The 25,228-nt window shown below is 35.4% G+C and overlaps 1 protein-coding gene across 3 annotated transcripts in view; it reads right to left on the bottom strand.

The window, feature by feature from the left end:
• The window catches only part of NRG3 (neuregulin 3), a 1,298,130-nt gene that overhangs the window by 325,229 nt on the left and 947,673 nt on the right, over nt 1–25,228 (bottom strand). For all 3 annotated transcript variants that reach the window (XM_036265093.1, XM_036265094.1, XM_036265095.1), the window contains exon 3: nt 17,681–17,754. In XM_036265093.1, the coding sequence (XP_036120986.1) occupies nt 17,681–17,754 (74 nt within the window). The remainder of the gene's footprint in view (nt 1–17,680; nt 17,755–25,228) is intronic.

Below are 25,228 nucleotides of genomic sequence, written 5' to 3'. Positions count from 1 at the left end.
AGAGACATAGAAAGGAGTATGATTCAAACTGACAATCCTCAGAGGAGGGGGTGGGGGGAAGAATGAGATAAACCAAAGAAGTTATATGCATGTATGGGTAACCAATGGACATAGACAACAATGCTTAGGGAGGGGGTGGGATAGAGAGGGGCATGTCTGGGGGAAAAGGAGAGACATCTGTAACAAAAATAAATTAATTAATAAAAAGAAGAACTAAATGAAATGGAGGCAAGCATTTACCAGATACAGAGTTCAAAACACAGGTTATATAGATGTTCAAGAAAATTAGTAAGAACTTCAACAGTGAGATAGCAAGGACAAAAAATAGAAATCATGAAAAGGAACTAGTTAGAAATAGAGAATACACTAAAAGGAATCAAGATTAGATTAGGTAAGGCGAAGGTCAGAATCAGCAATTTTGAAGAAAAGGTAGCAAAAAAATGCAATCAAAGCAGCAAAAAGAAAAATATATAATTTAAAAATGAGAATAGTTTAAAGGATCTCTGGAACAATATTAAGCATAGCAACATCTGCATCATAGGGGTAACCAGAAGAACAAGAGAGAGAGTAGGAATTGAGAATCTATTTGAAGACATAATGACTGAAAACTTCCCTATCCTGTTGAAGAAAAAAACACATATAAGTCCAGGAAATGCACAGTCCCAAACAAGATGGTCCTAAAAAAGTTGACACCAAGACACATTGTAATTAAAATCCAAATGTTACAAAGAAAGAATCTTAAAAGCAGCAAGAGATATATGCCTGTAAGGGAGACTCCATCAGACTGTCAGCTGATTTCTCAACAGAATCTTTTCCGGCTAAAATGGATTTACATAAAATATTTAAAGGGATGAAAAGAAAGGACCTATAACAAAGATTACTCTACCTAGCAAGGTTATCATTTAAAATTGAAGGAGAAATAATAAGCTATCCACAGAAGAAAATGCTAAAGATGTTCATTGTCACCAAAGCAGTATTACAAAAAATGTTAAAGGAACTTCTTTAAGAAGAAGAAAAAAACAAAATAAACATAAATATGAATAATAAAATGGCAATAGCTATGTACCCATTCATAATCACTTTACATGTAAATGGATTAAGGGAGAAAATAATAAAGATCAAAGCAGAAATAAATAAAATAAACTCTAAAAAAAAAAGAACACAAAAGATCAATGAAACCAAGAGATGGTTCTTTGAAAAGATAAACAAGATTGACAGATTTTAACCAAATTTATTAAGAAGAAAAGAAAGAGGACTCAAATAAATAAACTTATAAATGAAAGAGAAGTGAGAACTGACAGAACAGAAATAATGCAGGATTATAAGAAAATACTATGAGCAATTATATAACAACAAATTGGACAATCTGGAAGAAATGAATAAATTCCTAGAAACAATCCATCTTCCAAGACTTAATCAAGTAGAAATAGAAAATTTGAACTGACTTGTGATAACGAACAAAATTGACACAGTAACCAAAAAACTTCCAAGAAACAAAAGTCCTGGACCACACGGCTTTACAGGTGAATTTTACCAAACTTGCAAAAAAGAACAGTATTCTTCTCAAACAATTCCAAAATATTCAAGAGGAAGAAGACTTCCAAGCTCAATTAGCAAGGTAAGCATTATCCTGATTCAAACACAAAATCTTTATAAAAAAGGAAAATTATAGGCCAATATCCCTGAGGAATATAGAAGCAAAAATCCCCAACAAAATATTAACAAACCAAATGCAGCAATACATTAAAAAGATCATATATCATGATCAAGTGGAATTTATTTCTGGGATGCAAGGTTTGTACTATATTCACAAATCAATTAACACAATATACCACATAAAAAAAAATAAAGGATAAAAATCATATGATCATATTACAAATGCAGAAAAAGTCTAACAAAATTCAGCACCTATTTATGATAAAAACTCTCAGCAAAGTAAGAATAGAGGGAACATGCCTCAATATAATAGAAGCCATATATGACACACAGCAAATATCATACTCAACAAGGAAAAACTAAAAACATTTTCCTTAAGATCAGGCCCAAGACAGGGATATTCACTTACAACACTGCTATTCAACATAGTGCTGAAAATCTCAGTCACAGCAATCAGACAAGAAGAAATAAAAGGTATCCAAATTAAAAAGGAAAAATTAAAGTTGACATTATTTGCATATGACATGATACTATATATAGATAATCCTAAAAATCCCACCAAGAAATTAGTAATCAGTAAAGTAGGAGAATACTAAATAAATACTCAAAAATCAGTTGCAATTTTATATACAAATAGTGAACTATCAGAAAGGGAATCTAAAGAACACAATTTGTTTTGTAATTGCATCAAAAATTAATAAACCTGAGAATATATTTAACCAAGGAGGTAAAAGAAAATTATAAAATGTTAAAAAAAGAAATGGAAGAAAATACAAATAAATGAAAGCATGTACCTTACTCATGGGTAGGAAGAATTGATGTCATTAAAATTTCCATATTAACCAAAGCAATCTATAGACGCAACAGAATCCCTATCAAAATACCAATGGCATTTTTTACAGAATTAGAACAAATAATCGAAAAATGTATATGGAAGAAATGAAGGGAGGAAAGAATAAAGGAAGGAAGGAAAGACGGTTTTCCTGCTTAGCAAACACTATTACATTTATAGACAAAATGCAATAGTAAAAACAGAAAAACTATTTGAACCTCATATCAAAATCAAAGGGCTAAATTCTTTTATATATAAATAACTCTTACAGGTCATTAAGAAAATGATCAATAACTGAATAGAAAACTGAGTAAGCAATATTAAGATTTAATAGGAAACAATATACAAATAGCTCTTGAACAAATGCAAAGATGCTCCCTATCACTCATAAAATAAATTAGATTAAACCTACATGAGATATCATTCTTCATTTTCCAGTTTGAACAAAGATAAACTACTTTGATAAAACAATGTGTAGTGTTGAGAAGACCGTGAACAAACAGAGGGTTTGGAGAAGATTTGAGAGTTTAAATGGGTACCACCTTACAAATAACAATGAGGACAATCCAAAAATCTACAAAGAAATATATATATAAAATGACTCAGATACTCTTCTTCCAGAATTTTGTCCTACAGACTGTTTAGTATATCACAAACAGCAAAGAACCTAAAAGCAATCCAGAGATGAATTGTTAATTATGTCATATCATATTATATACAATCAATGTGAAAGAAATCTCCTATGCAATTTTAAAAAGAATTAAGATGTTCTGTATATATTAAAATAAATGTCCTTGAAGATTCAGTGCTAAATGAAAAAGCAAGGTGTGGAACAGTGAGTATTATGGGCTGTTGCTTATATTAAAAAGAAGAGAGACTTTTTTGTTCATTTTGCTTTTATAAATATATTATTTACATACTAATATATCATAAATATATTATTTACATAATATATAATAACTATAATATTTATTTTCATTTATAAACTTATAAAATATTTTATAAAGATTTGCCCGGCTGGTGTGGTTCAGTGGTTGAGCATCGACCCATGCATCAAAAGGTTGCTGATTCGATTCCTCGTCAGGGCACATGCCCAGGTTGTGGGCCAAATCCCCCATGGGGTGCATGCAAAAGGCAGCCATTCTATGTTCTCTCTCATCAATGTTTCTATTTCTCTCTCCCTCTCCGTTCCTCTCTCAAATCGATAAAGAAAAAAAAAAAAAGAAAAAGAAATACTCTATAAAGATTTATTAGAAACAACAGCATTGATGGCCTGTGAGAGAAGAACTGGGTAAATAGGGAATAGAGGTAAAATATTTTTATCATAAACCCTTTGATACTGTTTGCTGGTGAACCACGTTAATGTACTACTATTCTAAAATCATATTAAACTAAAAAATAATACTTTAAAATAAAATATTGTTTCTATGTTAATTATCCATAACACAGCAAAGTCATAGGCATTTATTTGATATTCAATAAGTTTTTAAGTGAATGAATAAAAAACATTTAAAAATGAGGATTCCAAAATGTCAGCAGAGTGAATGGAAACTATACAGACCATCTCCAAAGACCAAACTGGAGTAACAACGAAAATAAAGACAAATTATCAGGAAAAAGCAACAGAAAAGCAACTTGGAGGACCATATAACCAGGGACACTGACCCAATCTTCATAGGACTGCGGAAGTACAAGAGGAGGGCTGGAAGCCCACGGTCCCCAGTGGCCTTAGCTGTGAGCAGAGGCCTTAGATGTGAGCAGCACCCTCGGGTTAAACTCCCAAGCAGCTCCACAGCACAGAGCCAGGACAGATGCTAAAATAGCCACAGCCACTCACCTTGGACTCCGGCAGAGGGAAGGTGGACGGACTAGAACTGTGTGAAGACACTTGGAATTTGGAGGGTGTTCAGAGCTTTTGCTGAGTTGTAGCCACACATGACAGTGGTCATCTTACTCCTTCCCAGGGCTTTGGGAAGACAATCCCATTTACCATTGCAGCAAAAATAATTAAGATACTTAGGAATAAACTTAATGAAAGAAATAAAAGACCTATTTGCAGAAAATTACAGGTCATTTAAAAAAGAAATAGAGGAAGACATAAAAAGTGGAAGCACATACCTTGTTCATGGATTGGAAGAATTAACATCATTAAAATGTCCATACTACCCAAAGTAATCTATAGATTCAATGTAATCACCATCAAAATACCAATGACATACTTCACAGAACTAGAATAAATACTTCAAAAGTTCATATAGAACCAAAAAAGACCTCGAATAGCCATAGCAATCTTTAAAAAGAAGAAAGTAGGAGTGATCACATTACCAGATTTCAGGTTATACTACAAAGCCACTGTAATTAAAACAGCATGGTACTGGCACAAGAACAGGAATATAGACCAGTGGAACAGAACAGTGAACCCAGAAATGGACCCAAGGCAATATGCTCAATTAATATTTGACAAAGGTGGCAAGAGTATATAGTGGAGTAAAGACAGCCTCTTTAATAAATGATGTTGGGAAAATTGGACAGCTACATGCAAAAAAATGAAACTAGACCATCAACTTTCACCATACACAAGAATAAACTCAAAATGGATATAAGACTTAAATGTGACTCATGAATCCATAAAAATCCTAGAAGAAAATGTAGGCAACACAATTTCAGACCCCATACGCAGCAGAATTTTCACTGAGACATCACCTAAGGCAACAGAAACAAAGCAGAAAATGAACACATGGGACTACATCAAAATCAAAAACTTCTGCACAGCAAAAGATGCAATCATCAAAATGGAAAGGCAACCCACTGTATGGGAGAGCATAATTGTCAATGATATATCAGATAAGGGGTTAATTTCTAATATATAGAGAGTGCTCATACAACTTAACAAATTGAAGACAAAGAACCCAAATAAAAAATGGCAGAGGAACTAGACACCTCTGCAAACAGGACATACAAATGGCTAAGAGACATATGAAGAAATGCTCCACATCACTAATTGTGAGAGAGATGCAAATTAAAACAACAATGAGGTATCACCTCACACCTGTCAGAATGGCCACCATCAACAAATCACCAAAAAAACAAGTACTGGTGAGAGTATGGAGAAAAGGGGACTCTAGTACACTGCTGGTGAGAATACAGACTGGTGCAACCACTATGGAAAACAATATGATGTTACCTCAAAAAATTAAAAATTGAACTGCCATTTGACCCAGTGATCCCACTTCTAGCAATACACCCTAGGAAGCCTGAAACACCAATCAGAAAGAATATATGTACCCCCATGTTCATAGCAGCACTATTTACAATAGCTAAGATCTGGAAACAGCCCATATGTCCATCAGTAGAGGAATAGATAAAAAAGCAGTGGTACATATACATAATGAAGTACTATGCAACTGTAAGAAAGAAAGATCTCTTATCCTTTGAGAGGACATGGAGAGACCTGGAAACTATTGTGCTGAGGGAAACAAGCCAAACAGAGAAAGACAAGTATCATATGATCTCACTTATTTGTGGAATATAATGAACATAACAGTCTTAGGAATGGGGTAGTCCCAGAGGCGTGGAAGTGGGGTACAGATGACAGTCCGAGGAAGAGGGGGTGGTGGGGGAGAAATAAACCACAGAACTTTTATGCATGTGTGCATGAACAATGGATATTGACAACAAAGCTGGGGACAGGGCAGGCAGGGGGATGTTGGGGGGAATCAATGGGGGAAAAGGAGAAACATCTGTAACAAAAATAAATTAATTTTAAAAAGTGTATAAACAGCAAAAAAAAAAAAGCATTTAAAAATGAGAAATAGGAATATATGTTATCTTGGAAAAAAATCTCTATTTCTCTCATTCAATCACAATATGCTTGAATGTCTGATATGATGAAAGTATGGTAGGCACTTGGGATATAGCCATAAACAAACCCAACACAATCCCTGATCTCCTGTAGAATCTACTTTATTTTCCAAAAAAATCTGCTGTTTAAGTCCCATAATGAAACCCAGACACAAAAACAGACAATGGCAGACTAACAAAGATTTAACAAATAGTGTGAGGATTTTATTTGGAACTATAGTGAAATACATTCAAAGAACAATGTTATTTTTCAAAAAGTGAACTATATTCGATTATGCTATATCGCTCACGTTAGCCTTTCTATATTCTACAATTAATCTCCATTGTTTTCTTCATCTAGGTCTTATTTTCTTAATCTTGTATATGCTGTTCAAAAATAAATGGGGATAGTAATAACTATTTTATCTTGTAGTTGTTGGAGTTAGATGATAGAACAGATACAACATATGTAAATATACTTGGCAGTTTTTTGCATAAACTGGAATTGGCCTTTAATAAATGTCACTTGTGCCTTAATTGGTTTACATTATAAAAATGTTTGCGTTTTAAATTCCTCATTGTTCACTGTTCATTGAGGGACAGCAGTTATAGATTATCCACAAAACACCCCTGCCTATTGTGTGTGGAATGTGTTCCTGAACACTAATGTGGGTTATGCCCAATATTTGGAAATTTCCTATAGATATAATCACAGAATGTTGCTGTAAGGCAAGAAATCAGGATACACTGGAAATTTGATAATCTCATTATGGGTCAAAAGGCAATGGAATCAAGTGTTTATCTGCAAGATCAATCCAAGTTAATTATCCAACAGAACTTCTCTAAAGGGACTGAAGTTTTCAAGATTTCAAAGAAAATAGAGATAGTGGAGATACTTATGAATATAACTGAATGTCTAAGACCTATTTAGAGGGAGAGACTGATATTTAAGGCAACCAAAAATCTAGGCCATCCAGTGCTTGTTCTCAAAAGTTTATTCTCATATAGAACAGATCATAGAAAATTCATTTTAACTACTCAAAATTTTACCAAGTGCTTATTGTGTGTCAGGAACTAGATTATGTACCATGCACTGTATGGCTAAATAAGTCATTCTATCCCAAACTGGACTAATTATACACCTATCTTTTCACCTTTTTAAGTTGAATATTTAACCATACCACTAGCATGTTAAGATACTTATTTCAAACAATGTCACCCCAATAAATTCAATAATTCCTTAAAAAAAAACTCATTTCAAGATATAGTGGAGGTTTCCTTGCTCTGAACTCTTCATGCAACATAATCAATACGTACATACTTAAAAATTCTCTTCTTGTATCAACTATTCCAAAACAATATTCTCTATGTAACTTTGCCATGGACATGTCAGTTTCTTGGCTTAAAAATAAAAACACTGACATTTTATTAGCCCCTAGCAGAAAGTATGAAAAGCTAAAGTGCAGATCATCAGATTCAAATATAAACACCTAGATATGGAGTAATTATGGTGCATTAATTAAATTCAGAGAATCTCAGTTACCTCAACTACAGGATGGCCATGATTTAGGTGGATAATAAAGGAGGAAGTGTGGCTAGAGGCCTCGCACAAAATCTGACATAATAAGTCCTCATTCCATGAAAACATCTCTGTTGGAATTCCAAATATAACCCTACTACTGTATATACAGAACACCCATTATCCTGTATTTGATTACTACCAATAATGTGGTAGATGTTTATATTTCTCTGGGTTTATTTTTTTAATCTACATAATGAGAGACTATTTATAATTTGTGTATCCAATTTTTGAAAACTATACCAAAAGAAAGAATGATGGTAGTACCAAATTAGAAATCAAATCATTTGTTTCATTTCAGTTACACAAGAGTGAGATTGCTCTATCATCCTTTCTTAAAATAAGTCCCTGGGGAGTTCAGAGGATAGTGGGTACATGGCTTAGAACAACAATGTGTTGGTTGTCTCCTAGTATTAGCATCATATAAAACACTAGTTAAAAACAAAACAAAACAAAAAACAAAACAAAACAAACCAAAAACAACAGTAATTCTGCTACTTATTTCCAAACATACAGCTCGTGGGCACAGAACGTAAATAAATAGATGCATTTGGGAAAGTCTATTAACCCAGGTGAAAATCATTATGGCTTTTTTCTGTATTTTGTAGAAAGTAGTGATAACAGTACAGTGATACATGTAATGTTATTAGATGTGATTGAAATTTATTCAAAGTGGAGTATGAGAAAGAAACACAAAAAGCCATGAGCAGAGTAATTTCAGATGCCCTGTACACTCTTCGGTGAAGGCTAATTTAGTCTTGTAGTTAAAGAGGAACATAGTCAATAATATTGTTATCAGTTTGCATGATGACAGATTATTACTAGGATTATTAGGATAATCACATAATAAGATATAAGATGTTCAATCATTATACTGTACACCTGAAATTAATATAAGTAATGTAATGTATACCAACCATACTTAAATTTAAAAATAACTATTTTTAAATATGTTGTTTCTAATTTCAAACTACACACTAGTATAAATTTCAGATAGATTATGACTATCTATACCCATACATGCATGTATAATAAATAATAAATTATATATATAATAAAATTTAATAGCTAAGTTAGTAAAATATTTATTTTATTTTATGATGAAGAAACCCAAGTATTAACACATATAAGCTTTTTATTAAATAACTGATAGATCGATTACATAAAAGGCAAAATTTCTATATGTTTTGAAAAAAACAAAACAAAAATAAATCAAAGAGCAATCTGGAAAAATCACAACATATATGATAATGCCCAATTTATTATCCTCAAAATAACAAACTTCTTTAAGGAAGAAAAAAATTACAAAACTTGAGCAAAAAAAAAAAAAATTTTTTTTAAATCACAAAAATAGAATTAAACTGACCAATATACAAATAAAAAATATTAAATTTTGCTGGTAATCAAAAAAGTTATATTTAAAACATTGGTGAGATAATTTTCCTGATATAATTTTCCTTATAAAAGTAGCAACTAAAAAATATTGTTTGGTTTTCATACTGTGTTCATGGAAATGTTAACTGATATAATTTTTCTTGAGGAAAAGTTATCAAAGTGTATCAAAAGCCTAGAGATTTATCTTTAGGAAATAATCCATACTTCAAGGTAGAGGATTATGCATAAGGCTTGTCAATATCTGTAATCATGGAAAATTAAAACACACTATATAATCCAGTTTAAATGTTTGGTAAAATGATTTATGTTACATGCTTACAATGTTATACTCTTTAAAGTAATAGTTTAGCAGAATATAAAAATACATAACATTGTGAGAAAAGTGTCACACTATATAAAGAAAAAAAGAAGATTATAAAATATATATAGAATGATCCCAACTTTGTAAAGAAAATGAGTATGTTATGTAACAAGATGTTAGTATTTAATTCTTCCCACCTCAGATTTGATTAAGGTGTTAATATAATGGATAATAGATAATGAAATGTGAGACATATCACCACATGCAGAATTTATAAAGGAAATAATCAAATAATCTAGAACCATGCCATAACATTTGCTCTCCCTTGCTGACTATGAAAATACAAGAGGGGCAGAAAAGAGATGGAAGAGAAAGCCATCTTGGTCCTAGAAGTCTGGTGACAGAGGTTTGTGAATGTCCTTCTCTCTAGAGAGACAATGGATGTATTAGTAGGAGAAAAATGGTCTTAAGACCAGTCTAAGAAGTTCATCAACAGGCAGGTAGACAGTCTATTACTTTCCCCACATGGAGTTGACTTCCTGGCAAGTCAGAGCTAAATTAGCAAGCTGCGGAGACAGAGCAGAGCAGGGGGGCTGTGAAAGGCAAGGACCACATGCTTCCCTCTGGAGCCATGAGCCCTGCTTTCAATTTAGTGGTTAATGGTGAATACATATATTCCACATGAAAAGTGTGAAAGAGTTGGAATGCTATGCACTAAAATGATTATTAGTGGTTCTCTCTGAACAGTGTGACCATGAAAAATGTTTTCTTTCTTGTAAATATCGTTATCTTCCTAGTGTTCTAGAAATAGTGTGACTGGTTAATTGCTTTGTACAACTTAATAGGTAGACTTGAAGATATTAGCAATCAAATATATGAAAACACCATAAGCCTGATAGAATTTATGAACTTATGAGGTTCATAGAAGCAAGGTCAATATCTGATGTCTGTTACTCTCCTTTCAAGGACAGAAAAAATGGTGAGAACAGTTACTGATTTTACTTATTAATTTATTCTGCTAACAATATTTTAATGGCTACTGGAGGGCAGAGTGCTGTAGGAGACTGAGCAGAATCTAGTCAGGAAGACACATCTACTCATCAGTATAGATTAATGGACCAAGAGCAAGTGGTGATCAGTCTATACTTTGTGCCCTCAGAAATATTTTGTTTCTCCATCTAATTTATTAATGGAAATTCCCTTCCCAGGACCATGTCACACACCACTATTGAGTCCTTTACACTCTAGTATGAATGATACTTGTAAAGTTAGGCAGTTGCCTGTGCAGCAATATAGAGCCACAGCACCCCATGTACAATATTTCACCTAGATAAGCCTTTCCTGAGCAACCCATATTTCTCCCTCCATTTTGTATTGTCTCAATTTCTATATTTCCTTAAGCTGTCCTATCTTTTATATGTGTTCTTATTTGTACTTGTTTGTATATGTTTTTCTTGCCTCTATGTAACTGGTGATATTTGAGGTCAAGTAATATGATACATGCTTCTTATTCATGGGAAGCACCTGTCTCAGGGCCTTGTATAGTATGGAGTTAAAAAGCCAACAATAACAATTAAAATAAAAACCAACAATAATGATAAAAATAGATAGCATTTATTAAGCTCTCACTATGTACTAGGCACAAACTGTTCTGAATGGATTATTTTATTTAATCCTAATAATAATTATATGCACTGCAGACTAAATAATCTTATTGTATAAAGAAAAAAACCAGAATGCATTAAGGTTAAGTAACTTGTCCTATCAAACTATTAATAAGATTTTGAATTAAAAAACATTGCTATCTCTTGCACATATTACACACTTTGGAACCTATAATTCCACTTAAGTAAATACAGTTTACTAAACTATGAGTTTATTGATTGTAGGATCCTTAATTACTGTTTGAATCCACAGAATGGTATACTTTGTATGTGCTTAATTGGGGAATAAATGTGTGAATGAATAAAAGGATAGATTATTTCAGTTGTGCATGTGACCTCACTTCTGAATGACTCACAGGAATAGCCTGCTCTGTAGTGAGGGTCGTTTTCTGTTTTTAACCCGGATTACCAGAGAATCCTTCTCTAGATAAAGAAACTGAAGCTCAATTACCCTGTGAGTTTCCCAAAGCGATGTTGCTAGGAGCAAGTGGTCATAAGAGTAGAACCAAGATCCTTTAACTCCTAATTAAGAACACCTTTCATTACACTCTTCCATCTAATTGTTGACACAAAGAACACTTCTCTGTATATTACATGAAGTTGGGAAAGGCAAGAGTGCACAGCATTGGTCTCCTTGGGAAATTCCCACTAATACTCTTCAAGGAAACCATTTGTAGTATCTATTTAGCCAACTTCTGCCAGTCTCCAGCCACCGCACTGATTCTTCAGCGGTGCTCACAAGTTTCCTTCTGCTGCAGTGTGGCACTCACAGCTAAGGGTGGCCATTCTGCCCCGAGCCGAATGGTTGGGAACTGGGAAAGTGATGACTCCACAACTTCCTGGTACACAGAGAAGGAGACCACTGTGCTCATACCTGATGGGTTAGTTGTCCCCGCAAAGCATTTGAAAGTGGGCTTTGTTGACTGGTTTACTGCCTGGTGCTCCTTCTGGGGTTATAACCACATGCCATGGCAAATCAAATTTCTGGATTCACAAACTGACTATTCCTGGGAAGTTAGGGCACACAAGCCCAGTTTGGAGTGTTGGAAAGTCTAAACCCCTATCATCTTTTTTGATGCCTTCCTCTGATCTAAGTCTATACCAAGTCTTACTGGGTGGACACTCTGAGAGCATAGCCTGGTTTCTAAGATCCAAAGAAACCAAAATGTGAATGTACAGTACTGTTAAAGTAACCAGAGTCACTCATGATAAGCCCCACATCAGCAAACCAAAACTTAACTAAATTTCTATGCTCAGCTCTCCCAGAAAAAGAAGGCCTAGGTTAACTAATCAATGCTTCCCAGCCCAGAACAAGTAATTTGATCTGGTTCTAAGACTTCCCTTTGCTCCATATGAGATAAGTAACCCTGCTTTAAGCAATCAGTAAACACCTAGTATAACTTCCCTTTTCCTGCTCATTTTCATCTATAAAATTCTCTCACCTGGTACAGCTCTTCAGCACGTCTTCTTATCTGCCAGATTGGATGCAGCCTGATTCATGAATTATTGAATAAAAGTCAACTAGATCAGTTGATTGTCTGGAATATTTTCTTTTGACAGTTTATATAGACTAGAGTCAGAAGTTATCCTCTAGCCTCCCATGGTGAAAACTAGATGACTCTGAGACTTTAAGCTATAAGCCCCGTGTGGGCCTGCAGACTTGTTACCTACTGCTCACCACGGGGATGCTGGGCGCTGGACGCTGACGTGCAGAGGAAGGCACAGCGAGTTCTGACAATAGTTGCCTCACTGAAGATGGCCACCTTCTTGACCCTGCACCACTCTGATGCTGCTCTGAATCCATGCTCTTGGGCTGTTCTCCCTTTGGCCAGTGAAGAGATCAAGATCTTGATGATAACTCAGGTTGGCATGTGCTCATATGAGGTGAGACCTGGAAGATATCTGCCTGAATCCTTGGTCAGCTCATGGCTCTTCAGTTCCATCTAACTCTGTTCTGGAACTAGAGGGGGGATATTATTTGGGCGGGTGTGTGCAGTAGGATGAGGAAACACGACAGGAGTCTAGAGGTTGACCCTGTGTTTGTGGGGAAAAGGGTCTGGTTCTGAAGTGTTTGCATCAGAAATCCTTGTCAAGAAGATTATGGGCTTCCTGGAAGCAGACTGCTGCTCTCCACAGCAGAGCTAGCAGCAGCACGGGTAGGGTGAAAATAGATGCCCATCAGGAATGCTACACTAGCTGCTTCCAGCACTGAAGGTCACATGCTCTTTATCCTGACCAAAGTCTGCTCCTCTCACCGACTTTCTTCTGAACCACTACCTACTATTCATCCTCATGATCAGAATGTATATTGAACACATGTGAGCATTTGATTAATCTGACACCTATATGCCTTAGATATTAAAAAAAAACAAAACTAAAAAACTAACATCATCTGGCCAGTGTTGCTCAGTGGTTGAGCATCAACGCATGCACCAAGAAGTCACCAATCCGATTGCCAATCAGGACACAGGCCCAATCTCCAGTGGGGGCATGCAGGAGGTGGCAAATCAATATTCTTTCTCATCGATGTTTCTATTTCTCTCTCCTCACTTCCTCTCTCTCTAATATCAATAAAGGGAAAAAAATTAAAAAAAAAAAACTAACATCAAAGCACTCTGTAATTTTGATTCTTGTGTGTGTTTTCCTGAGTGGAGTAAACTACAGACTCTTTGTGGGGGAATAATAGGTTTTTGGAATAGGAGGTTTGAGGTCTCAAAATGGGCCCATAGTGAAGACACTGGGCCATAGCTGCCTTGGGCCTCTCAGAATAACATCCTGGTTTCATTTTCCCAAACACATATGATTTGAAGTTTCAGTATTCATTTTTAATTAATTGGCAAAGATACACATTTTAGATCAACTCTGCATTGTCTGGGGAAGAATAAAACACAGAGAAGCTTCCAATCCTCTGTTAATCGAGATTTCACTAAATACAGCACACATCCAGCAAATGGGAGAGAAGGAGAGAGGAAGAAGCAAGAGAGAAAAAACAGAAATTAGGGAGAAGATATTGGAGGGAAGCTTATTTCCTGAGCAGAGTCACTCTAAAAATATCATGAGAGGCAAATTAAACGATTCTTCAGCAAGAATTTTGACAGGAAAATTTCATTAGGGATTTAAATCTCTATGGAAGCTCAAGTTGCTGCATTAAGATATGAAAATTGTGCAAATATTGTTCCTTATAATAATGTTTGCTGCAGGTCATTGCATTTCAGTCAATGAAATTTAGAGTGATAAATGTCATATTGAAAATAACTAGAGGAAGGAGGGGTTGAGGGAAGAAAGGAAAGAGCCTTGTATTGGGAGCTCAGGCCCTAGAGTTATTTGGATTGGAAGGTAGACTCCAGTATTAACCAGCTCTGTGACCTTGAGCAAGTTTATTTAACATCTCTGAGGCCCAATTTCCTCATTTACAAAATGTGAGCAACTGCTAGACTATGATTGTGAGGGTTTTAATGAGATAAACCAGGTAAAGCCCTTTAGCATAGTGTCAGACACATACATGTAAATACTAAACCTATATTAGTTTGATTATGATACAGGAAGTGGGCTGATGTTTATCTGGCACTGACTTCTTGTCAGTCTCAGTGATACTAACTTACTGGTATTATTATTATTGTTGTTGTTATTTTTATTTATTGATATGAGAGAGGGAAAGGAAGAAAGAAAGAAAGAAATATGGATTTTTTGTTCCACTTATTTATGCATTTATTGGTTGATTCTTGTTTGTGCTCTGACCAGGAATCAAACCTGCAACTTTGGCATATTGGGATGACACTCTAACCAGCTGAGCTATTTAGCCCAGCCAGGGGGTCCTCAGAGCCTAAATCCTGTTTTCTAAACCTTTGTAATAACAGAATTTGACTGATTGGATGGTTGTTAATGGGTTCTTAGAAAATATTTATGAAATCAATTAATATTTGCATAAATAAATGGATGATGCATGCATAAATGGAAGATATAATGTTTTTCCCAATTAAACTGTGTCTCAAGGACTCATCCATAGGTTTCTTAGTGTTTATTTATTTATTTTTGTTTCAAGACATTCTGGCATTTTGATTCACACAATCATATTCCATTTTATAGAAAACAAGAGCAAAACAGAAAAAATTTCATATACTTCCATAACCCCAAAATCCCCTTTTAGTTTTTTAGTGTGTGTTTTTTCTCCATCATTGTACCAAAGGATGTTGCTGTTGCAATTCTATATGAAAATAATTTTCTTACATGCTGTTTCACTTAATAGGAATATTGCAAATAGCTATTGTTTTAATGATAATTACTAGAACATGATAGATGTGTCATGTGATGTTTTACTTAAATGTAATATTGCTGGTTTTTAGAATGTGTCCATTGTTCACTCTTATGAATATTGAATGGATATATTTTTATGTTTTATAATATAAAACATTATATTATAAATATGTTTATGTATATAAGACATAGGTTTTCAGGGTTAGTGCCTGACAACAGGATCACTTTTCTTTAAGGAATACACAGTCTTTAAGGTGGGCCTCATCTTCAACTACTGTGGTGATGGGCTATGATATCCATTTGGATGGCAAAGGTTTGATTCTTGTTTAAAAGAGATAATTTTAACCATTTTGTACCATATTCAAGCCCTACCCCAGTATACTGTACTTGATAGATACTCCACAGCCATCTATGAAAATCTAAAGAAAAGAAGAAAGGAAAGAGGAAAGGAAGTAAAGGAGAGAGGGAAGGAGACAGAGAAGAAGGAGAAAAGCAGGAAAGAAAATAATAAAGAAAGAGAAGGAAGTAAAGGGAAAATAGAAAGGAAGGAAAGATAAGGGAAGAGAAAGAAAAATAAAGAAGGATACCAGGTAAATCAGGAAGAATTAAAAAGAGAAAGAAATTAGCAAGCCCATTCTTTTATGTAAATTTTCTAATATTCCAAATACATGTCTCCAGCCACAGCCATATTTTCCAGACATTAGCTTAGCATGTATCCAAATCACAAGACCAAAAAAGACACAATACACTCTAGTAAAGGTCCATATCTGAGTAATTCCCAGAACAGAAAATTCACAAGAACAGAAAGAATCCATGGCTTTCTTGGTTGATAGCTTTAGAAAACCTTCACTTTTTTTATTTTCCACTTTCTTCAAGGAAAGCTAAATTTGCAAAGAAAAGAGTAGTTAATACTCTATAGTGACTTGCCTTGCCAAGATAAAACACAATACATTTATAGAAAAAATTTTGTTTTCCTAATGAAACATAACTAGAAATTCAGGGGCAAAATGAAAAGATGTATTTTGAAAAGATGTTGAGCCTGGCTGGTGTGGCTCATTGGTTAAACATTGACCCATGCACCAAGAGGTTGCCAGTTCGATTACCGGTCAGTGCACATGCCCAGGTTGTGGGCCAAATCCCCAGTGGGGGCATGCCGGAGGCAGCCAATCCATGTTCTCTCTCATTGACGTTTTTATCTCTCTCTCGATCTCCTTTCCTCTCTCTAAAAAAACAAAACAAAACAAATAATCAATAAAGAAAAGATGTTGAAAGCTGGTTGGACATATTCATTGTGCAGCACTCTCAAATGCACACTCACAAATAGGGAACCTCTGTCTATTGTCAAAACACCACACTGTGCTCAAGTTTATGGTATGCATGACTGGTATTCAGAAAATCACCATATTGCCTTTACAATTTGCAAATGCCTGTCATTATCTTCACTGAACTAAATTGCTGATTCAATAAAAGTTCTGTTTCCTTAGAAGTGACTCAGTTATAGCAGTCATTGCAACAGCAGAAGATTATTTACAAATAGAGTAGAAATTTCACATTTAACCAGAATTGGGCACATTAGTATAGGACATAACTTTTTACTTCATATAGAAAAAGAAAACTAATGACTAGCAATATTTCTTAGTCTTCATTCATTAATGAAAAAAAATGTCATTAGTAAAGCAATCACTGATATGCAAATAGTGTTTCATAGTTTGTTGGAAAACTTGTTATATAATTTTATATGCATATCTCCATACTTCCAAAAGTAAGATAAATGGTTATTAAATTTAATATTATCACAAATTACCCACCAGAGGTAGGTACTTTAGTTTCTATAAATTATTTTGGATAAAAATAAGTCCTTTTATTTTTCTATATTCTTGCTTTCCTAATGGGGTGGTGGTGGGTGGAGGAAGCTGAAAGCTAAAGGAGGTGAGTGAGCAGTGGGGTTGAACATGAAGACCAGGCCCTAACCCGAAGGCCTGGACCTAGACCTCGTCAGTTCTGAGCAAGCTTTGAGCATTATCATCTGTCACCAGCACCCACCCTGGCAGCTTACAAAGACACATGCGTGCAATACATCCTTCAGCTGAGTTAGCAACTGCTCTTCAGCGTAAGGGCTGCCTGTGTATTGTGTTAGAGAAGAAAAATGCTTGACCTACTTGGATCCGATAAGATGGAATCAGTTTTCGGCAGAAATTGATCACAACGGACTCCTTGGTAGCCTTCTTTGCACCTGAGGAAAGGTGATAAATAATAAATATACGCATTTCAAGATTTCAACAAGCAAAATAGCCACTAATTACATAAAGAAAATAAATGTGACAGTAGCACATTGATGCTTTTATATAATTTGATTCAGTCTGTTTATAACATTAACAGGCAGATTTTAGAATCTATTTCTGTGGAAAGAAAAAGAAAAGGAAGGAAGGAAGGAAGGAAGGAAGGAAGGAAGGAAGGAAGGAAGGAAGGAAGGAAGGAAGGAAGGAAGGAAGGAAGGAAGGAAGGAAGGAAGGCCAGCCCTGGCCAGTTTGGCCCAGCGGCTAGAGCGTCAGCCTGCGGTCCAGAGAGACCCAGGTTTGGTTCCCGCTAAGGGCATGTTCCTCGGTTGCAGTTAGTCCCCGGCCCTGGTTGGGTTGTGCGGGAGGCAGCCACTTAATGTGTTCCTTTCATGTCTTTCCTTTCTCTCTCTCTCTCTCTCCCTCCCGCTCTATCTGAACAAAAAATGGGAAAATGTCCTTAGGTGAGGATAAAAAAAAAGAAAGAAAGAAAACCGGTACTGTTTGCTTTTATAATTTTATATATAATAGCAAACGAGCAAATTTAAAAGCTTTTTAAGTTGCCCCCCATAGCAATCTCAATAATGGTCATGCTCATGTTAGAGTTCTGGATGCAGGCAGACGTTTCTTTATGCAACACACTGGTCTATAAAAGGCTGCAGTTTTCAGAAGCATCACATTTCAAGTGTCATTTTTCTAACTAAGAAAAAAACATTTTCTCATGTAATTTATCAAATATTATTAGTAGATTTGGGCTACTGTTTATTTATTTCCTTGTGTCCTATTAGTTTGCTGCTTTGCTAATTTTTTACTTTTTTTTTTTAACTTAGCTATTATTCAAGTCCCTGTGGCCTGATTGGCCAGAAATAATATTTCTTTCAGATCTAGAAAGATCTCTATGTGCAAGGTCTCTGTGTATTTTCCTTAAACTCACATTTTTCTCTCCTTATTTTCTCTTTTATATTCAGCAAACATGTACAAAGTGCCTGCATTCTTCTAGTGGTTACCCAAGGCAACTTTCCTTAGGTGGGTGCAATTCGGAGGCGAGGCATTTGCCTGAAGTCCTGCAGTGAGGTGTGTTGCTCAGCCTGGCCAGTCCACTGCATCTCTTCACAGGGCTGCTGCTGGCTGCCTAGAACAGCATCGGCTCATCAGCCACAGGTCCAGGAACAAGTACAGCCGAGGAGGTCCCCAACCCCTGCTTGGAACAGCCTCTGTAAGAGGATGTGGCATTTAGTGGTGGGCTTGAAGCTTAATCTGTCATGTTCTAGTTAAGCAGGGCACCCATTACTGCTTGTGGAATGAATCTCTCCTGACAGGAGGAAAATGTGCTGCTGGCATAAAAACAGGTTAAAAATACAATCCTCTGGTTGTTAGAAATCTATGAAACTGACAAAAGGATTCAAAGGGACCATTCTGGGTGAGACAGGAGCTGTGAATTCTAGAATGGGCTTTCTTTCTGAGTGTAATAAACTATTAGATAAAAGCTATTGCAACTGGAGCAGCAACACTGAAATGTGCTTAGGTAATTTTTCTACCTCTCATTGTGAGTCAAATTGGAACTCAGGTAATTGGGCAGGCTCTCTTCAGCATCTTTTAAAACTTTAAGCCTGGCTCTCCTGGGTGTATTTGGCAATTTTCCTCATAGACTGAGAACAAAGACTTCTGATATGTGGACACCCCAGATACCTAACAGGCTATTGAAAATAATTATTTTAGCAGTCACATATTTTCATAACCTCTTTGAAAATTCTCTTATTGCCCTTGAAATAAAGCAGGCATAGCACCAAGTTTATAATGATAACAAGTCAAAAAATATTTTGGACTGGAACAATTTCTGATGAAAAAAAAAAAAGAAATAAATTCCTTTTCTCGGGAAGCTGGCCTATAGGTAGTTTGCCTTTATTCAGAATACTGAAGCCATAGTGTTTTAATTTTCATTTTCCTCCGAGTGATGTGCTCGGTTTGTCTATAGTGTGCATTGACTTAAAAAAAAAAATAGAAAATTACATTAATACTTTTAGACAACTTTTTTAAAAAATATGTTTTTATTGATTTTTTATAGAGAGAGGAAGGAGAGAGATAGAAACATAGATGTGAGAGAGAAACATCGATCGACTGCCTCCTGCACAACCCCTACTGGGGATCAAGCCTGAAACCAGGGGCAGACTTTTTGAAGGTTTTTATTTCTGACACATGTGGAAGATTTTCAGAACTTTAGATCTTGTAAATTCATTTAACATGAAATAGTATCTTAGGGAGCTAGCTGCTCTAAGGGGAAGTGTGTGTGTGTGTGTGTGTGTGTGTGTTGTTTTGATTTTTAAGTGTTCTTTGTAACTTAAGATACATTATTCCGTTTGTGTGGAAAAAAAATAAGGAAAGATATTTAAAATTTTTCAAGTCAAACAAATTTTGAACCCACTCTGAAGTGTTCAGGCCTCATAGGTATCAGATGATTGCAGAGTGAGTACCCTCCTCCTACCTTCATGCCCAAGCCAGGAGACCCACCAGAGGCTTGGTGACCAGAGATCAGAGCCTCAGGCCTCTGTTAAGGAGGCAGTGTCCCTGCTAATTGGTGCTAGCTTTTAAAATTGACAAATTAAAATTTCCATTTAAAAATCATACATATGTCACCTTGAAGTGTTCAGACCCATCCAAATGCAAAGACAGAATGTGGCAAGCAGGTAATGCCAATGAAGTGCACTAAATTTATGATGATATTAAAGACAAAGTAAATGAAAAATGTCTTAAGATGAACTTCTATTTTATTAATTGGGTTTGGCAGAACTACCAATGGTGTGATAAGCAGCACATCTTTTGAGAAATATAATTTTATGTTGGTTTTGTTTTTGGTAGGTGTTTTGGGGAATTTTGAGAGTTTTTTTTTTTTTTTTAATATTTTTGCTCTTTGAAAAATACAGGTGTAAGAACAAGAGAAATCCATATAATAATTTTTAAAAAGCCTTCTGTTTGTTCATTTTAATCAAACATGACATAATTTAATACAATTTAAAAAGTATATATGTAATATTTGATAAGTACATGTTTTTAAAAAAGCACATATTTTACCTTAACCAAGTTAATATTCTATTATTTTTTACTCTGCATTGCTTTAAAGCTCCACTCAATCTGTCTCCTCCATTCTCTGAATTTCTTTATCCCTGAAGAGACTTGCATCACAGAGATTTTATTAAAAATTACAATGTTGCCTGGTATTGTTAAACTTTACAGGTAAGTTTAGATTCTACAACTGGATAGCCAAAGAGCAGGGAACGGGCTTAGGACAGGAAAAATTATAGCAGTAAAACAACTACAAACACATTCTGCAAGAGCTAAGACATTTTACTCTGCAAAAAATATTAGTCTTAAATTTTTTGTGTTTATAAACTCCGAGGTGAAGGAGTTGTCACTTTGGAAACCAGTAAGTCCTCAATAATGTTGCTTATTTAGTTTATTTCCAAATTTGAATGACATTGGGGAAGAGCATAGTTGGAGAGACAATATCCAAAGCAGGGCAGGGCAGTTGAGAGGTTGAAGAGAGAACCTGGTGGGGTAACACCAAATAAAAGAGATTGGCCCCTGGCAGTGAAGTTGGGGAAAGAGCTTGGAGACTCTGAGCCCTGCTTAAATATCAGCAAAGTATTCTCTCTAGCAGGTAAGCCACAGGGTCACATAACAAACCAGTATTCTCCCTTTCTATAGGGAGAAGCTGTATAGTTTCAAGCAAGACATCACTTTTTCTACTCCTCCTTATATTCTTCTAACTTGGCCCTCACTCTCCCCAACTTGTTCAGTTATACCTACCATAGCAAGCCACCCCTTTAATTCACTTTCCTTGTCTACATTGTCCCTAAGGAAAAGCCCAGCTTTAGTAAAATGTTTTAAAAGGTAACCCTTAGGCAAAAGTGAAGAAGAGAATAATACTGACAAAGATGAGAAAACACAAAAAGCATAATTATTGGCTGTAATTTAATACTTGTTTTGCTAGTGGTCAACAGATCACCCAGCCTTGTATGTAAAGGATGCAAAGGAGATTTTGGAAACATTCACATCATTTGCTGATGTTTCCATAGAAATCCACATCCTTTGGTCAGCAAGAAGTGATGACAATGACCATCAGCCCACAATGGTAACTTCAGACCATTGTCATCTCTTTCCTTCCAATACTATCTGTCAGCTTATTTCTTGGAACCCATTTTCAGAATAACAAGTAAATTAGAGCTAATAATATTGGTGACTTTGGCTGAAACTTAAAGAACTCTCGCTTGTGACCAACAGCCTTCCTACGTGTCCAGATTATCACTCAATTTACTCTTCCTCCTATTAGAAAAACACGAAATTAAACTAAAACAACATAAAAACTGTTCCACTGAGGAAATCATGCTATTCTTAATCCTCATCAATTGCTTTCCTGGTCATTTACTCACTAATGGAAGGTATTATTAGTGCTTCACTTCCTTCTTCTCCGTTCCTACTCCACCTTCATTGTCAGGGTCTTGATTATCCGCATGGATGGCCCAGTCAATACATGGTCTCTTAGCATGTCTTCCTCATCTATATCATGATGAACAGTGTTGAGTTGATAATATTGCTTCTCTACTCAGTATTTGCATGAATGTACTTTAAGCAAATCATTTAATATCCCTGTTCCCCAGTTTCAACCAAATAAAATGGAAATGATACCAGGAAGGAGTAAAATGAACAATCACACCTGGTTGATAATTATACAAATGAATTTTGGCCACTTTTATATCTACAAAGATGCATTTTACAAATTTACAGGGAGGGATGTATAAAGGACTGAAAAAATGTCAAATGTTTATTTCAGTCTCTGTGTAGTGCCTGGTCTCTGCATATACTTTGGAGAAAATATACATGCTGCTTCTTGGACACTGGATTTTAGACATAAAATTTAAACTAGCATAAATCAATTAAGTTCAAAAGAGAGATAGTGGCAACGTTACAGGAAAGGAGACATTTTGTCAGTGATATACAAGTTTGTCAATTTTAAGGGGCCTATTACATGCTGATTTGAAAAACAAATAATCCCTCCAGGTATTTTCTCTCTGCCCTGCCAATTTTCCTCAGCATAAGTAGCAGTCCTTATTTGGCAAAAACAGAAAGATCATTGGGCATTTAAGCCTTACATTTTAGAGGCAGGGTGGTTTGGGACACTGCCTGGTTTCAAATCTAGGTTCAGTTATTTACTAGCTGCTTAGCTTTCCTGTATCTTCTTTTCTTCATCTGTAAAATGATGGAGATGCTAATTGTAGTTCCTGCCTATACTTATTATTAGGAAAAAATAATGTGATACCTTATAAAATAATGTGTAGGCACTCAGTAAATGTTAGTTTTTCATATTCTTTGAATTTGGAATCATTATCCCAGCTTTTCAAGTGAGGAAATGCAGGTTCAGAAAGATTAAGTATCTTATCCTGAAATTACACGGCCGGTATTCAAACTAGATGCAGACTCAACTGGGATTGACTTTAAAGTCCTTGCTTGATCTGTGACACTTTCTGAAATTATTCATGAAAATTCAGTAGTCACATAAATCATCATACACCTTTCCCAAAATTAGTACTTGAAAATATAGCCCAAATATTATGAAGTAAAGTCATGACTTATGGTAAGAATTAAAGACGTAGATGTGTAAGTTATTATCCAATCTCAAAAAGTTCTTAAGCAAATCATGTCACAGAGAGTAATCATTGATTTAAAGAAAAATTTCCTCAGCTTCATGTTAATCATAAAAGTAATCACCAACTATGTATGGATGGGAAGGTTCTTCAGGAATAGTAGTATTGAAGAATGAAAATGACATTTCTAGATTTCAGGATGTCCTCAGTTAAAAATTAGAAACAAACCCAGCTGGTGTGGATCAGTGGTTGAGCATCAACCCATGCACCAAGAGGTCACCGGTTCAATTCCCAGTCAGGGCACATGCCCAGGTTGTGGGCCCAACCCCCAGTTTGGGGCATGCAGGAGGCAGCCAATCGATGTTCTCTCGTTGATGTTTCTATCTCTCTCCCTTCCCCTCTCTCTAAAAATTAATAGAGAAAAAAATAACAACAACAACAAAAACACAGAAACAAGACAAACAAACAAAAACACAGAGAAAATAGTTTCAGCAAGGCAAATGAACGGCCCAGCCTTGAAGAGATGTGGAGTACAAAAACCAGAATTGCAAACCAGGTCTCTATCTAAATGAAAATATGTGCTGGGTAGACTAGAAATGTTTCTAGCTAAGAATCCGCAGCCTAGAGTTACTGGCTTGAGAGTTATTAATGGTGTTAGAACAAATTCCCTTCCCTGCCACTCACTACTGAGGCTGAGATCCAGGTTTGGCTATAGAGAATATTGTGACACTGATCAAAGTGTAACCTTTTTTGAACTGAATTTAGAATGTGATTAAGTGTTCTTATTTAAAAGGAACACTAATTAAGACAACAAGATGTTTCAGTTCACTAACTGAAATTAAAATGACCTATAGATCGTTTATAGGTACAGTTCCAAAATTCTTGCAACTATAAATGGAAGAATTTGGAATTGAATTATTTTAAATTGTAGAGTAACAGTTGCCTTCAAACTCGACTGAGTTCTCCAATGTGTTATCAATAGCTTTCAAATATATCACAGATTCATGGTGGAGGCCATTGTTACTTATAATGTCACTCATTTTACAACTCATGTTTTTTGCTAACAGAGTTGTATCTGCAATCTTAAGAAAATGTAGGGATTTAAATCCCCCTTGGGAAAGGTTTGAATTCAAAGTAGACAAAGGCCAATTATATCCCAAGGCTGCTATGATTTAAGAAGTGAATTTGAAAGCACCTGCTCCAATCCAGGAGGCATGCCACATTCTGATAATATTTGAGCCCTAAAGACAGAAAGGAAAAGAATGACTGCAAGTTTTAAAAGTTAAATTATATATATAATCTCCACGTATTTATATATATACATGTGTATTTACTCACAAATTCTTTTCAACCATGTGTAGAGTATCAGGGACTTGTATCCAGCAGCCACCCCACATAATTTGGTCAATTTTAGTACCAGAGAGACAGCGACCCATTTCCATCTAGTCATTTTACTCTTGGATGTGGCACATTCACTTTTAGGGAACTGGCGCCTGAGTTCTTATGTCAGTATGAATAAATGGTTTGCCTTTTATAGATATTTTACCCCCATTTTATCAAGAGCTTCACCTCCGCCTTGCCAGCTCATTAACAATATTACACACATAACGTGGCGTGAAGCGGTACAAAGCTTAGAGTGCACAGCTACATTATCCAGAGCAGTGATGTGGGCTGTAAAAGAAATTCTATCTAATTTAACTTTGATTTTACTCTATCTTAAAAAATAATTTCTAACAATCTCTTTTTAGGCTAAGAAGGTACATAAGGAATAATCCATTGGCCTTACACAAAG

This window comes from Molossus molossus, unplaced genomic scaffold, assembly GCF_014108415.1.
Source record: "Molossus molossus isolate mMolMol1 unplaced genomic scaffold, mMolMol1.p scaffold_m16_p_17, whole genome shotgun sequence".
In the NCBI taxonomy this organism is placed as follows: Eukaryota; Metazoa; Chordata; class Mammalia; order Chiroptera; family Molossidae; genus Molossus; species Molossus molossus.
This window is presented reverse-complemented; position numbering and strand designations above follow the sequence as displayed.